Genomic DNA, 16,917 nt, shown 5'->3' with positions numbered 1-16,917 from the left:
CTGCAGCTCATAAAGAAGGCCAGTGGAAAACTGTGGGGGCAATTTGGGGAGAATTTTGTCATTTTCTGTGGAATGCTGTGGACTTTAATATATTCAGCCCCGGAGGCTTCTTCAGAGTTACCCACAGAGCAGTCAATGGCATTTACTGAGGAGCTAAAGGCAGCAATCAGAAGAAAACAAATATTACAACTTGCAATCTCAGGCCTGTAATTTTAATCTAAACAAGAGCAGATAGCTACCATCATTAACTATTACAGGGTAAGAGGTGTTTCTTTATCGCTCAAAATAAAAGGAAAATCCTTCCTATGCAGAAATCATTCTGCAAAGCCAAAAGCATGGCTGGAGATTTATCATTTGAAAATGTTACAATTTCTCCAAGTTTACTGTTTGTACAGTTCTCCTTCAGATCAGCACCTCCAACTCACTATTACTATCTTCACATAGCTTGCACCTATAGATACTTGAAGAAAAAAAAAAGGGGGCACTTAATCTTAAACCTTATTTAAAGCAAAAGGAGTGCATTCACTAAATTTATTTTCTGTCCTCTGTAACCAACCCAAAGACCACAGGCACAAGAGACAGACTGCAGTTCAAGGGTAAATTCTGCACAAACTAATTATATAAATACAAATTAAACACTCATCTGAGGATAAGGTTCATTTTAAGTCTATTTTGTTTAATCTCATCTGCTGTCTCTTCCCCAGGCTACCCACACTTCTGCCTATTATTATTACTAAAGGGCTTGAAGATCTGGAGTCCTAGTGAGCCATGAAGACCATCAACTCCTGAGAATATGAATGGATGCTCCTTCTGCAATTGGAAAGGTCAAAAAAAGAGCTGGACCAAGTACCCTGCTGTGAAGGACTGCCTGGATGGGAAGCTACCTCTGGTCCTGCCTCCCACACCTATTTCAACACTCCTCAGGACAGGACACAGTCATGGCCAGACAGCCCTTGCCTTCTGGTAGGTCCCAAAAATAACAGATCCCCTGAGGACTGCTGCAAGTGGCTTTCTATAAAATCAAGTCTCTGGCAGCCACACAGACTAGGGGAACAAAGATGCACAAAGCCAATCTGGGGGCTGGGCTCTGGCCTTCTGGCAAAAGCAGCCTGGCTGGCTTGCAAGGCTGTGGGCCAGGACCTGATGCTTTGGCTAAGTACAGTGATGCTCTGCAGAAGCTATAAATGAAAGCAAAGGATTAGTCAGCAAGAGGACTACTGCAAGTTCACTTTTTAAACATCCCGATGTGACCAAGAAGCATGGTCTCCATTTTCAAAAGGAAGATATTAACCTTAGAGCCCAAGTCTCATTAACAATGAACTGATTTGAGAGTCTATACTCAAGCTGGAACATCAGTAAACACAACCACCTTAAAGGGACAAAGGGAATCCCTCTGAAATCCTTGGATCTGTTTTGGTGTCTCTTTCCTCTGTGGTGCTTACAGTACCAGTAGTTACACAAATCTTTGCTCAGCTTTATCCAGTTCTGCTCCTGCAACAGACCAGTACTCCTTGGCAATTAGCAGAGCTGTGCCCTCCCACATACAGAGCTCAGTTTAAATTTGACATCCCCTGAAACGATTGTTATTCTAACAAAGCCTGGGGTTGAGTCTTCCCCTGCTCTGGAAGGTTTACTTTTTATGCTTAATGAACTTCAGAGGACTAAAGGAACTGATAAATTACATCCTTAAACAATCTGAACAAAATGCTGCACTGTGAAAACTTCACAGTTGTTGTGCAGGGCACCACTGCTCAAGCTGGATGCTCACGCTGGCCACATCCAAATGGAGGACTGCCCTCTTGTCTCACACCAGTCCCTCCTGGCCACCTCAGTGACTAGGATCTCCCTCTCTGACAGCTTCCCATTCCAGTGCTTGCTGTAGTTTTGCAGTAGTCTTCTGGTTTGCAGACCATGAACACAATTTGTTCCAACCTATAGCTTCACAATCCTAGAGCTGGGCGCACTGGAAGTCAGGGGCTCTGAAAACCTCTGTGACATCTTTCTCCATTAGCCAAATCTGGAGTTAAGCAAGAGACTGGTCTGTCCAGGGACCTGAGAACAGATCCAATCTGGTTCCTCCAAGCACAGTCTTAGGCAGTGACTGGTATCTGAGAGCAACCAAAGAAAAGCCATGATCTTATCTGTTAGAGGGCTGTTTATACACATAGTTTTAATGGTGTCTTCTGCTTTATGACATTTTAAGGTCTTCTGCACTGCAATCTCAGCTCCCAGCTCCCTTCCTCATGAAGAGGCATCTTGCTTATTTCCTGATGCAAATCTGATGGGGGATTTTCTGGTCATGGTATGTCATGTTCACAATGCTCTTCAAAACAGAGTTCTGGGTATTAGCTCTCTATGAAAGAAACCCAGGTAGCTTTGCATGCCACTGACAGATCAGTTTCTTCGGGCCTGCCTAGACACGGGACTGCTGTACATGTCAATCATTAATTTTTCAAAACTAAAGCACTCTATTGTTGCTTCCAGGAGGCAGCAGCTAAATGGGATCCCATTGACCTTCAGCAAAACTTAAGCTGCTACTCACTGAAGATTAAGTTCCACCGAATTTTCTTTTTACCCTTTATCTTTCTAAGACATCTCCAGGTAGAGTCCATTGAGCACCACAGACTTCTGCAAACATGCCAAGGCATTCCTTTTCTGTTGGCTCTAAAGGGAAAATGCCACTTCATGACTTGCCAAGGACAATTATTTAGGTAAGTCCTGGAATTCTCCCACCTATGAACACTGGCACCTTTCACTTAGGGTGACTGAGAAAATTCCAGGCGATGGCTGTTACATGCCACTGCAGTTGAGCCCCTCAGAATGTGACATTGTTTTGTATTTCATCCAGGGATTTGGGGACATTTAAAATCATTTATACTGTGAAGGTCTGCATAGACAGTGCTTCGCAATGCACTCTCCTATTATTAGTAACAAAGATGTTCATTTCATGTATCTTTGTTTACGAGAAACATGATCCCACCAATTCCAAAGAGACAGCTTCATCTGTTAAGGACTTAAACCAATTTGTACGGGCTGCTATTTTTATTAAGCCTGTATTATGTCCAACAAGATACACATGGGAGTGTGGTATTACACAGTTATAGATGACAACTAACTAAGAATTAGTAATCAAATAGATAATAGACAGATGAGAAGTGACCCTCACAAGTACTCTAACTGGAGAGTCCTTAAGTATGACATATGACACAAAATCATGACGTGACACTACTAGAGATCTCCTATGTATATCCTGTATGTACAGGTAATATTCTCTGTCAAGCCTCACTGGATTCGTTCCAGCCTCTGATACATGACAATAAAGGAAAGTCAGACAGATGGCTAAGAAAGTTGTTCTCTGCATCTCAAATTCCATCCCTGGCTGTTTTCATTCACTTTGAGATCCTTAACTGACAGGACTGGACTCAGAGGTCTTGCACTGTTTTGTGAATCTGGGCAGAAGCTGGCAGACACTGTACACCATCTCTGCTTGTTTTGGAAAGATATTTTTAAAGCCATATTGAAGCATCTATACATGGACAAGGTGGACACACCTAGGGATGAAACAGAAAATGGGCTGATTATCATTGTTCTGCCAAACGTAAGATGTGGAGTTTACAATGCTTTAACCAGAAAAGTTTCTACACTAAGCAGTAAAAAAATAGTCATCTGGCCACTCTGTGTCCTCTTCTGTGATTTTAACCAATCTTTTCTTTGCTTCCTGTTCATAAAATGGCTCTCACATGCTGAAGCCAAATATCTACCTTTAAATATTCTTTTATTTACAATACTTCTAAGAGAAAAGACCGATTTTGATCTCAATACACAAACCAGAAAGGTGTGAAATTTTAAAACAAGTTAAAGATGAGGAAGTCCTTATAATGCACAAATCACTCGTTCAAGTCAGATGGAAGGGTTCACATAGATAAATGGTTATTTATCAAAAGTAGGTTTGAGAAAGCCTTTGCTCTACACATGACTTCTCATCATCAGTAGATATTGACACTGGGCATGTGAGTGGTGGATTCCAGTAGTTCCTGAATTACAGCACTCACTCAAAATTTCTACATCTAAGCAGACCTGCCTAAGACTCTCAAACTGATACTGAGGTCCATGTCACCCCATTCACTGCCTGGCTGAAAAAAAGAAAGACAAATCCAACACAAAAGCCTTTCAACGACACTAGCCATGATAAAATAGATACAAACAAGTGTAGCTTGGCAAACTCGGTGAATATGGACTAGTCATAAAATAATAAAACCCAGGGTGTGCACAGGTCAAAGTATTGTAACAGCTATTGGTTTAACATTCAGGGAATGTAAGGCAAAAGCAGATCCATATTGACCATGAGACTGTTAACAGAACAGAAAGAGGTCAGGAAAACCTGTGCTCTATATACAACTGAAATTGCATCACAACAGTCCTGTCAACTTCAGCTCTTCTGCAAAAAGCACTGACACCACTCACATCATAAGAACAGGGCCAGACCCATCACTTCAGCCAGAGACACTCCTGAACCAAAGCTGGGCTTCCAGGTGTGTCACAGAGGGTGTGAGCTATGCTTGCCTTGCCATTTACTGACCAACAAACAACTGTTTGGTTTCTTCTCTACGAAGACTAAGCACCACTGGTACGTTTTCATCAAAGGTGACAAATGCCCCTAAACAAGACAGAACACCTGCCACTGAGAAAAGGACAGGAGTGGAATGATGCTATTCTGGATGACATTCTCACATATGTGATCCTTCCCCGCTGATCCTCCTCTCACGTTTCTGCTGCTGCTGGTACACCTGGCTCTCTGGCCTCGTACTCACAAACTCAACATCCTGTTCCTGCTCTGCTCCAGGCACAGTGGTTCAACTCCTCCAGCACTGCTAAATACACACCTCTCCCTCTCATCCTGGCAGCAGAAGTCAGCATAATCCAGCAAGCCACCACTTTGGCATCCCTGCTTCTATACTTGGTCCCTTCAAGCAGATCTGAAAGGCTGCTGTGAAAATCGCCTGCCTCCCCGAGCACTCTGAGCACACCACCCTCCTTCCAATCTTCCTTCCGGCCCTCCCCTGTGCTCTGGATCAAATTCAAGATTTTAGCCCTCATTTTCATTGCACTTTACAACTCATGGCAGTTACTGTTGGCTCTTAATTGCTGCAATGATCTATCTGTGGTAGATATGCATTCATATATAACCATGAGCACACCTATGCACACCCCTGTACATAAGTATGGCATGTGCTGATTAATGAAAGACAGAGGAAAAATAAAAGCCAGATCAAGTGTATATTTTGGTTAGGAACATTAGATTTCACGTTTCACAAAATCCCAACCACACCCATGCTAATCAGCCTGGGCTGCCAATTTACAGAACAATATGCTTTATTGTACGGGAGGAAAACGGGGGGTTTTGTATTTTACTTCAAATGACTTTCAGTTTCTTGATAGTGCATTTCTTCTTGTCATTTCTCTACAGCACAGATATGTCCCAGATTACTTTGTAAACAAAGCAAACATAATTTCTTTCATCCAACTGCGGCAGGAACTGAACAACTTAATCTGATCATTGTGTGCAAAGAAAATATTTCCAGTGACGACATCTTCCTATGTCAATTGGTTTTTATTACAGATGTCATCTCAATGTGCCATATTAATGCAGCTCTTTCTTCTCATTTCAAGATTTTAATCTAAGTTTGCTGCTCTAATATTTTATTGGTTCAAAATACATGCTGTAAAATCCATGGCCATCAAATTTTCCTGTGAGCTAAAAATAAACGGCTCTTGTCAGATATGGTTAGCTGATAAAAAGTGTCAGAGACTTTTCTGAATTACTTCGATAACTTCCTGTTTATGTGGTACTGACCTTTGTCTAATAAAGATCTTTTACCCTTGAAATAGGAGAAGATACTGCAGCATACTATTCCTTAATGGACAATGCTGATTACTTTTGAAAGCCTTTAATACATTTCCCATATTAGACATGAACAGATGTCAGGGATGTTGCCAAGTGAAATTTCTTTTATGCAATCTTGGCTTGTTGTACAATAATAGCCCTTTCTCAACATGGGAAAAAATTACAGACCCAACTAATTTCCTTGACAGGGAAGAGTTACATATGTTTTCCACTTGTAGTTTTTACGACAAGTTTACAATTTTGCCCAACCTGGAACTAATTGGGATTGTTTCCAAAAATGGTCCAATAAACCCACAATATGTACAGCTAGCCTAAAATGCAGCAAATGATTGTTTGCTTTTACATTTTATTTTTTTTTTCTAACAGGGAAAAGTTAGATTGCACAATTATTTCATTTAAGTTACTTAAACACTTACTGTTTCATATCCTCCCAGTTTTTGAGCAGCTTGAAACATAGTCCAAAGGTTAACTGTTAGAGGGACAATAAGTATTTAGATAAGCATTGCATTAACCAACATATTTCAAAGAAATGTAAATCAAACAGTTTTTAAAAAAGAAAAGTAGAGAAAAAAAGCTCACAGCCCCTGAAAAAGCTCCTGTGAAACATTTTCCAAAGAGGTATTTCCATAATCTAAAGAGTAAATATTTGCCCACGCTATATATATATTTTTAATTACATATAAGAGCACACACTTACATTCCTTAACAGGACTGGAAAAATACACTGAGACAAAGGTAATGGGCTCATTTGACTTTCCTGATAAGAGGCACAGTATAACGGCTGTAGCATGTTTCCATAACTTTGATAATAAAAATTACTCATTGGGAAGAATGTTGCTTTTAATTATTTGCTTAATACTGATTTCATTAGCAAACAAGCATGAGCCACACACAGGCTCACAGAGAAAACCTATCGATTCAAGAACAATATCCAATATTTACTGCATCTCAGATAACAGCCTCCATAATAAATAAACAATAAGCTGCATTCTAACGGGTCCTGTGCCCACGAACCCAGAGGAAGCACAAATGAGAATTACCATAATAATTATGGCATGGGTGGTTGTGCCTTGCTCGTAGCTCTGGCATTGGAGGAACAGAGGCAACTCAATTCAAAAGAGGTGTTTGGAGATGCTTGTTACTTCCTACAGAGCTCCTTCCCTCTCACATGATTCTCATTCTGGCCCATCGTTCCATGGGAACACTGCTTGCTGCTCGTGCCTCACTTTATTTTGTTATTTTATCTTATTTGAAGATACTGCTAGCAGAAAAACTCATGTCTTAGCTCTATGAAAGGTGCATGCTCTATTCCCCCACCAACCAGCAATTCCCCATGGCCATGCTACAAATGCAGACTCAGCAGTAACACTGTGGACCACGGAGGACAGAATCACCTCCTCCACAGGGGGATGCCCTGTTGTAGTGTACACGCTGCTTCTTCCCACTCAACTATTTATATTGGCAATATTTGTATGAGTTTTCCTGGACAAATACAGAGTCCTGTCCAGCAAACGTTTGTGCCCTTCTCACCATGCTTACTCCTGGCATTTGAGTATTTGCTGGATCAGGCCCCTGTTTATAATGAATGTCAGGCAACTTCCAGTGTACTCCAGCTAAATATTAGCAGAGGGCCCTAACCTTGGTGAGAAATTTTAGAAATAATACTTTTGCTTCTCTTTCAAGCCCACCCTGTCTTCATGTTTGAGGGACTGCAGAATAAAACAGGGGGGAAAAAATCCTCTCTTCAACACAAAATGTTCTGAAAGCCTCATTGAACCTTGTACTGTTTCAAAGCTATCAAGAGCTTTGCTTAGGCCTTGATTTAATCTGAATCAATGCATAATGCAACGAAGCTGTTCATAGTACATTAATTTTACTTCCATTTCAAGCAGCTAGTTTTCAGACAAACACTGTAATCATTCGGAGTTATATAAGTTTATAATGGCTGCTGGAGGCCTGTTGCAATCAGTGCCAACTGCTATTAGGTATGTAAATTGTTATGTAAAACATACAGGTTTGACATTCCTCATCAAAATAACACATGGTTTTAATCTGGGAGATAAATTAGAGTAAATAATATTTCAATCCATGGAGTTTTCCCTTTAAGGAAATAAAGTATCATTCAACCTATAGATAAGGAAAAAAAATACTCCCATTTACAGCTTTTGTTGGAAACTCTGAAAGATCTACATTGCGCTGCAATATTTATGTAAAATTTAGTTACATCTGTATCTCCTCCACCTACAATTGCTTTACAGATTGTGGCATTACAAACTGTACATGCCAAAACAATTCTAAACATTGCATTCTGTATTAAACAGATAACAGTCTGGTTTGATATTCTCCACAGTCAGTAATTTATTAACTATAAACACATTGTGGGGCTTAAAAATATGATCCCTTTTGTGCCTTTCTTGACCGTCTTTAAATGTCTTCCTTTAATATTTGTCCTTTCATAAAGAACATCTGGGCACAATAAAGACACGTCATATTATTAACTCAGAAGAAAGGCATTACAGACGCTGCAGATTTACAAAACAGAAAACTAGAGAGTTTTCAGCATGCCTATTTCTAGTCATAATCAGCGGATTTAAACCTATAAATATCCGGCAGCCACTACCCCAGAAGGAAGAGATGCAAATCTAGGCATAAGACAGTGAAATGCCTGGACTGGAAAATGTGTAGATATAAACAGGGTCCCCCCATCCGTAAGGCTTTAAAACAGGCTTTGTGCGCAAATGATTTCTCCAGAGAAGCCAAACCATTCTAAAATGTCAACAAGAAAGTGAGAAAAAGGATACTTACTCTGTTTAAAACCTAAATAGGGTATTCGTTCAATTGGTGTTTTCCTTTCTTTCATATATTTATAAAGAGCCACAAGGAAAGCCTGCTCATCAGCTCTGCATTCTTCACCTACGGCAATCTTTGACTTATCCTCACTTGAGCCTTTTTTACAGTTGCTGTTGTTACTCTTGGGTTTGGGCAAAGCTGACTTAGCCTCACATTTTACCTGGGAAAAGAAAAGATGTCACATCAGATCTGGGTAACCTTTAATTTTCACTGAAGGAATAAATGCCTTCTCCTAGCAGAATGGACTGTTGAAAAAACAAAGGCTAAACCATGCAACTGTGTTTGAGGAGAAACAAAGGAAGCTATTTATAGAGCTAAATGTCTTGTTCTGAATCTTAGTCACAACATTTTAAAATAGCCACATCTTTAAATCATTAGAACCCACTGGTAATGCTCTCCAGATCTGCATTTTTATGACTATACATTGCTATGTCACAGACAGCTCCCATCTCTCACATACACTTGCCATTAGCAAGTCTAAGAATAACCTTCATTCCAGGATTGACACTGAGCATTTTCAACTCCTGTGGACAACCCTGAGAGCTGAGGGTGCTCAGCCCTTTCCAGTAACGTTCAGCAGCCAGCTCTGAAATGACACATTTTTCTCTCCTTTGGCCCACCAAAATAAATGCAAACCTTGGCAAGCTTTACCCAGGCAGAGCTCTCAGCACACACAAGTAGAGGTTCTGCTGTGGTACGGACTGAAGTCAAGTGTGTTTGAGCAGCTGCTTAAACTTAAGCACAGCTCTAAATATTTAGCAGAAGGAAGAGGCTGGTAGCCAGAGCTTCTCCTGGTAGACACTGGCAGCCCCAATCCACAGGAGTCCCAGAGCTCTGGGTCTCCCACTGGCCTCCCTGGCAGGCATGTGCCAGTCAGGAAGTCAACAAAATAGAACCACTTTACTTCTCATCTGTATTCAAACATGGGGGTAAATATCCAGTGAGACTGGCTTAATCCTGCAGTCCTCCTGAAGATAATCCTTGCATTGAATCAAGCAAATTATAAATCATGCATTCCCATAATTTATGCATGCCAAAATAAAAGAGCAGAACCTTGCAAACTGATGTTTAGAAGTTCCCCATGACCAAGATGAGATGAATATATTTCCAATGAAACACTGGAAGTACTCTAATACAACTTCATGGAGATGTTACATGTATTTTGGATTTGCACTGTCCCTTCAATGCTTTTGAGTGCTGTGAGGAGCCTTCTGGCAGCTCCACACCTCCTTGTCCTTTGTGGTCCCAGAGGGAGCAGAGAGACTACAAGAGTCAGTGTTTGGTATTTCAGAGGACAGCAGAGGTGAACAAGGTATCTCACTGAACAGGAAGGCAGGAACTCTTGGTCACATAAGCCAGAATCACCTTCAGATCTCCTCACCTCTACACTAGGTGCTTCCTGGGTACTTGTTGACATTTTGGAATGCTTTATGAAAAGCATTATATAAGTTCTTGTAAACAACTAACAAATATAATTGGAAGGACTACGATATTGGTTATTTTGTCTCAATAAAGCTACCCTGTGTTTCAGGCCCAGGACAAGCTCTTTTTTTTATACTCCTCCAGGGTATTCACTTTGCAGAAATCACTGACTTAAGGTTAGCTGCTTCCATAGTTTTCCACTGATGTTGGACAAAGCGACGCCAGCTCTTAAGCAGAGGGAAGAAGTGGCCAACATTTTCCAAGGTAACTGATGCTGCGGAAAAAAAAATCTTACTTTTACACAAACTTTGGATTACCTCATCCACTTTTCAGTTTAAAGCTGAAATCCCTTGATTTTTTTACTTTGTTTCCTTGCAAAATTACCTAACAGCTTCCCTTTATGAAGTTCAGATTACATTGTCATAGCTTTCCATACTCTACCAAGGGCTGGGTTAGCACTCCCAATTTGAACCCGTGATTTTAATAAATTTAAGTTTTTTAATTTGAGCTGCAAATTTGTTGCAAGTCAAAACTTGGAACAAATTCACCGGATTTGGGAATATTTTCTCAGTTTTGTCACCAACTTTCTAGTTAAAACTCAATCAATCAAGCTTTTTAATAGATTTGCTTTTCCAAACTGGACAATTTGGAATGATGTTTGCAAAGACAGCCTGGGCACGAAAGTTAAATGAAATCAAAGCTCACTGCTACGGAAGCAAACCAACAGCAAAGGATGCTACTCCCAGGAGACAAAAGGAAAGAAAGAAAATAATGTTAAAAAAAACCATCAGGAGTGAGAAAACTCCGTTATACATAACCTCCTTCTCTCCAGTGTGCAGAGAAACAAGGTCAAAGCTCCTGTGAACTCAAAGGTGCCAAAATTGAACAAATGGACTCCAAGCAGCATCAGGTTCAAGGAAGCTTTGATGAAGGCTGCAATGCTGCATCTGCTCAGCGTTCGAGGCATGAGTCTCACTTTTGGAACCCCTCCACTGTCTGACAGGAGATAGGGATGAATGCCATGACCAATGACTAACGACAACCAAAAAGGCCAAATGCCATTCTGGGCTTTATCGGTGTAAATCCAGCATAAATGCATCAAAGTCAGTGAGAGCTAAATCCAGCATAAATGCATCAAAGTCACTGATGCCATATTTGTACCAGGCATCACAAACTCCTTTTCTGTCTCAAAACATGACTTTCAATCTTCCAAGAGGACAAAGATCTGGAGGAAGGTCCTGAGAGTGGAGGTTTACTTGGCTTGATGGTCTTTTCTCCTCTGCTTAGAAAGATTGACTGACTCCAACATACATTGAGAGCTCCATTTCCAGAGGAGTCAAAGCTCTTCCATTGTAGGCTCAGTGTAAATAGCACCTCCAAAATGAAACTGAGGGCTAAGGACCTGACAGACAACCCAGCATCTCAGCATTGATAAGCTGGGGGTGTACAGAGATGGACTCTGGGAGCATCTGACCACCTCCTACTGTGTGTTCCATCAGTGGTACCATTAATGACCCATGACCAAATGGCCAGCAAGCACTAATGGGTACACTCGTGTGTTTTTCTCCTGCCAGAGGTCATACACACCACAGACCACTATAGATCTGCATTTTAAAGTTTCAGTCAGAGAATGGCTGAGGTGCTTAGAACAAATCTCCAGGTCTGAGAGCATGCCAGGCCACCTGTGGCCACAGGAAAAGCATATCCTGGCAACTTCTAAACTCATTTCCTAGATCTTGCCGTACAAATGAAGTGAGAGATTTACTTCAGCATTTGCACTAGGAGATGTAATGAGTAGATTCATTTGGGGACAATTTCCGTATTTAACAAGTTAATCCTTTCAGCTCTTCAAAATGGTCAGATCAGCCAGTTTTCAAAAGTCTTACAGTGGATTTCTGCACACTTTGAATGGGAACGCTCTTTGAAAGGGAAAGCACAAAGCAGGTATGGCGAGGGTCACACTGGAACCTGCAAGTCCCAAAAGCCTGTCCAGCACTGATGACATGCAAAGTATGAAAGTCTCCAGAGTCCTGGAAGTGTCTGGAACGAAGACCTTGATAGATGCCTCTCCCAGAGAGCTGATCCTGCCTCAGTAGATTGTTTCGTGTTCTTGCGATTTTTTCATTTCCAGGAGGAACTGGGAGGGAACTCCCCTGGAGTCTTCCCCAGGAAGTACTAAAATGGATGCCATGATTAGCAGGGAGATCAAAAAGCAAGAAGTGCTTCCCACACTTCCCCCGGCAGCAATCGTAGGTCCAGGACCATATTGTCTGTCCCACTATTGCTGCATTTTTAACAAGCCACCTACGCTGGAATTAAACCCTCTTCTGTGTCAGGTAACAGTAAAAGCCTCAAAACTGATCTGCTGGTGGTTCAAGGTAAACATGCCCAATGAGAACTAAGCTATAAGAAGGTACAAAACCTCCTAGTCACTGGCAGCTGAGAACATGAAATTCAGCAAGTCATTACAGCCCTGTGGTCTGCGTTGGTCTTGACAGGCTCAAAAGCAGTCTTCAGAATGCCACTTCAGCCATTTCCAGACCCAAACTGGGCAGTCACTGTGTCTCCATCAGAGCTGCTGCCCCACCACCTGAGAAACGGGGCTGCTGTCAGACACCGGGTGCCATGACCTGAAGAGGAAAGCAGCACAACTTCTGGTCGAAAGGGATTTTAGCTGGAACAGGAATATGGCCAGGACTGTTGACAAGATGCTTCAGCATCTGGAGAAGTGGATCTGTCCTGTTTACATTAGTGGTGTTCAACTCTGCTCTCCACAGACCCATTGACACTATTAGTTGGAGACGGACCACCAGCAGAGGAGAAAAACCAACACTGAAGCCCAGCATGGTGCCTGTGATGATGAGTTAATATCCCAACTGCTCCCAACAATGAGAAGACAGCTAGGTGGGTCTCCATTCCTCCTCCTTCCCCAAATACACTTCCTCTCCTTCCCCAGAAACCCATAGGCAGGGTCTGTACAACACACATCTGCTGTAGAAGGTTTCTGTCCTCCTCCCAAGTAGATCCACAGCTCTGAGACACAGATTGATGTGAAGAACCATGGTGAAGTCAGCGTAACTACATGCAAGGACATTATATCATGAGCATGTCTATTATTTATAATGAAATTAAGCTGGCCAAGATAATTAATGCTATTAATATCTGCACAATGATGAGCACAGTATGACTAGATAAATAGGTGGAATTACTTCTTATCTGAAATATCCTCCCATTTGACTAGTAGGGTGAACCCAAATATAAACAGAGAGGATAAACAATTTGGTAGGAAGTGTTACTGTTGTTTTTAATTATCTAATACATATCTATCAGGTGCTGAAGAGGCAGAACTACTCCTGCTACAGCCCAGAGTGCTTCGACAGCATGGTCCACGCTGCAGTTTGCTGGTAATATTTTAACATGAAAAATGACTTGGGGGGAAGGGGTAACTGAGGCCAATGGAGACATTTTCACACTGTGGATTTTGCACATTCTTCCACAGAGCAAAAACATTCAGGCAAACTCTATAGTATCTGGCAGGACCCTGGAACTCAACAATCCAGGCTCTATCACCTTTTACCATGCTTGCCTAATACGATAGTACAGACTCCAGCTGAGCACAATAGGGAACAAAAAGAAGAGAAACACTGACTTAAGGGCAGAGCTTCATCATGAACTTCAGTTTCTTTTATCAGAAGGCACAGAAGGCACAATTTTAACCGAACTCCTAAGGAGGAGGAGGAGGAGGTGGAATTTAATTTGCCTTCCTATGAGAAACTGAGAGCAGAACACTTCCACTTGACCTCTTTAACCTCCTAATCTCCCAGAACATTCACTGCGTACAACAATACCAACACAAATGGATCTATAGATTCACTGTATTTCCTAAAGAGATGGTCACAACAGTGGAAGCATTTCTCAGATACATGTCCATCTAAATTTTTGAAACAATGGATTCAGGAAGAGTTGGCCTAAAAATTCAAGTCTATGCAAACGTGTTTAGCTTAAAAGTATCAGAGTGACAAAGTTCTGCCTCAGATAAAATCTACAAGTATTGCTCTAAGTAATTTTCCGTCTTTGCATCTTACAGTTTCGAATTAAATCATCTTGAAAGGGGCCATTTGTGCTTTTTTTTTAAAAGAGAAAACCGAATTCCTATTTAAAACCACACAGACAACAAAGAAAATAGGATGTAAATCACATTACAGAAAATCCATTTCAAAATATTTTAAAGAAAAGATACAAACCCATAAATATCTAAAAGATTAAGCCTATAAACAAAAATCAATGATCCAATTTTTACTTCCAGTATGGGCTAAGTACTGCAGCAGATACAGAAGACTCTGTAAAAGCATGCACTATTCAACAAACCCTGGAACATGCAGCTCAGCACTAAGTACTAAAGGAACAGCCTGGATGGTTGGATCGTGTTTTTTTTTGTTTTTAAGCTTTTGTACTGAATTTCTGCCTTTCTCTCTTTTTTTTTTTTAATAATGTAAAAAAAAGTCAAGATCTTAACATCAGGGTAATGCCATTTGTGTGTGCTTCTTAGAAACCACTACTGAAGCGGCTCTAGTTTCATAGTCTGTTTATCTTCAAACTTATATTTAGAAGTACATTGTAACAGGGTGAGCTGCTCCCAGGTTTATTTTTAATTTGAAGATACTGTCACAAACTATGTTTGTGTGTCACAGAATGTGAAAACTAACACTAGATGCCAAAAGCTTAAGCACTACCAGTTACCAACAAGCTGATAGCATTAGGTTGTTAGGTGATTATAGTTGCTGGTAAGTTAGAACACAGGCATGATTTAAAGTGAAGAATAAAACTACTGAAAAAAAAAATTACATTTATCTCCCCAAGAAAATAAGTTACATTCTAAATTTGAAACAGCATGCTGGGAAACAAAAGCAGGGCTGTACCTAAAAAAGGAGAGTGTACTGAAAAGAGTATTATTAAGCGATTTACCTTGGCAACAGCTTTGCTTTCAGAATTATTGTTGGAATCCTTGATGCTATTTAATGAATCTCTTCTCTGTGGGCAAGGCTTCTTTTTGCGTGGTCTGCCTTTAAGATTTGGCGCTGAAAATTAATGGAGAACAATTTGAGCACATTGTCTTATACTGGATTCTTAACAGCTGAAAGCATAATAAATAATTCCACTACAATCAGTCACAGAAATGTACACATCTGTCTACAGTAAATGCCTATTATGAGATTCCCATCCTCCATGGGTCACATCTTGACTCACTATACTTTTCTATAGAATATCCCCTAAGGCTAATCTGTTTTACTTTCACATAACTAATTAATAGAAAGTCAAACACGGGTCTCCGAAGGACTCTGAGCAAAAGCACAAATATTTCTCCATGGTACAAAAAAGAACAAAACAGAATATTAATAGGTAACTCTGCATTAATCAGCCTGCTGCATTTATTATTTCTAATCTTCAAGTTAAGAGTACTACTATTTCCAATTTTGGAACACATCTGGTTTTGGAAATGTTCTGAAATACCGAAATTCCTTACAGCTCCAAGAAGTGTTTATATATCCTGTCATTCTTGTCAAAGTTCTTCTAAAAAAGTTTTTTGAGAAAAATAAAATTACCCCTGAGTCCTGAAATGGATCAAAAAACCCCTTAACAACTAGCTCTGGAAGTTGACAAGTACTGAAATAAGTGATTGATCGTTTCATAAGGGTTACATACCACACATATAAATTAACATGAATCACTTTCAGTTTTGTCCAATTCTTAAGATAAAACAGCTCTGAAATAATACAGTGACTAAAAGCTAACCATGCTGAGCCAGACACAGAATGGGATATGGATCATCACAAAAAATATCAGACTCATCTTTCAATAGTGGTATTACAATATAAATTATGATCACATACAGAAATACAGAGATGAAGAAGATGTTTGCTCATTATTACGTGTCCTGCCTGCTTTCAGATTTAAAAATCAGCCTCTGACTACTATGGCAACATTTAAAATGATAAATAATCATTAACTAATGATTGTACCAAAGAAGATAATTTCCTTTAAACCTTTAATTTCTAGGTAACCATTGTTTTCATTACTTAAAGGGATGATTAGAACAATGTCAGAAATCTAAACACCACAAACCTCTTGAGTGCCTTCTAATTGTTTCTAATCTTACATTTGTCACACAGTAAGCCAGTGGTTTCAGGACATTTTACATTTTAATTAGTTTGCAAACACAATAAAGGGTGTTAATTTGATTTTATAGTTTGAGTAACAGTGTCATATTTGGTCTGCTCAGAGAAAAAGAAAAGCCGTGGGTTTAAAACCAAAGGTCCAAAAGACACATCCTTTTTCTTCCCCCAGCACTGGCTCATAGTAAAAATAGAAATAAAAACATATATACATATGCACGCATGTGCCTACGTGTGTAAGTCCATATTTGTGTCTATATAAAAATGTTTATCTCCCTACAGAACTATCTCCATCTATCTCCAGTGAAGCACATTCTGCTTACTGAAAAGTACTGCGGAAAGCAATTCTGAAACTGTCATCTGAGGCTAACATGCAAAATCAAACAAAGAGAGAAAGAAATTATTACCCATTCCAGTCGACAAACATCTGCCTGATTTATATCTGTACTCATGAATGCTACAGCATGTGACTGCACACTACGTCGCTGGAAGTCTCGACTTGGTGTGGATGTCAGTCTTACACAAAATGAGCACTGGAGTATTCGCTCCGTGCTTACAACTCCCCTC

The 16,917-nt window shown here is 40.3% G+C and overlaps 1 protein-coding gene across 1 annotated transcript in view; it reads right to left on the bottom strand.

Annotated features, from left to right (window-relative positions):
• ARID5B (AT rich interactive domain 5B (MRF1-like)) overlaps window positions 1–15,255 on the bottom strand; it is a gene marked incomplete at its 5' end in the record, with an annotated part of 33,972 nt that extends 18,717 nt beyond the window's left edge. The window contains 3 exons of the mRNA XM_008941279.1: window positions 6,322–6,374; window positions 8,711–8,915; window positions 15,143–15,255. Coding sequence (XP_008939527.1) covers window positions 6,322–6,374; window positions 8,711–8,915; window positions 15,143–15,255 — 371 coding nt within the window. The remainder of the gene's footprint in view (window positions 1–6,321; window positions 6,375–8,710; window positions 8,916–15,142) is intronic.
• Window positions 15,256–16,917: the final 1,662 nt, after the last annotated feature.

This window comes from Merops nubicus, unplaced genomic scaffold, assembly GCF_000691845.1.
Source record: "Merops nubicus isolate BGI_N331 unplaced genomic scaffold, ASM69184v1 scaffold10660, whole genome shotgun sequence".
Taxonomy (NCBI): Eukaryota; Metazoa; Chordata; class Aves; order Coraciiformes; family Meropidae; genus Merops; species Merops nubicus.
Note: the sequence above shows the minus strand (reverse complement) of the source record. Positions and strands in the feature narration are given on the sequence as shown.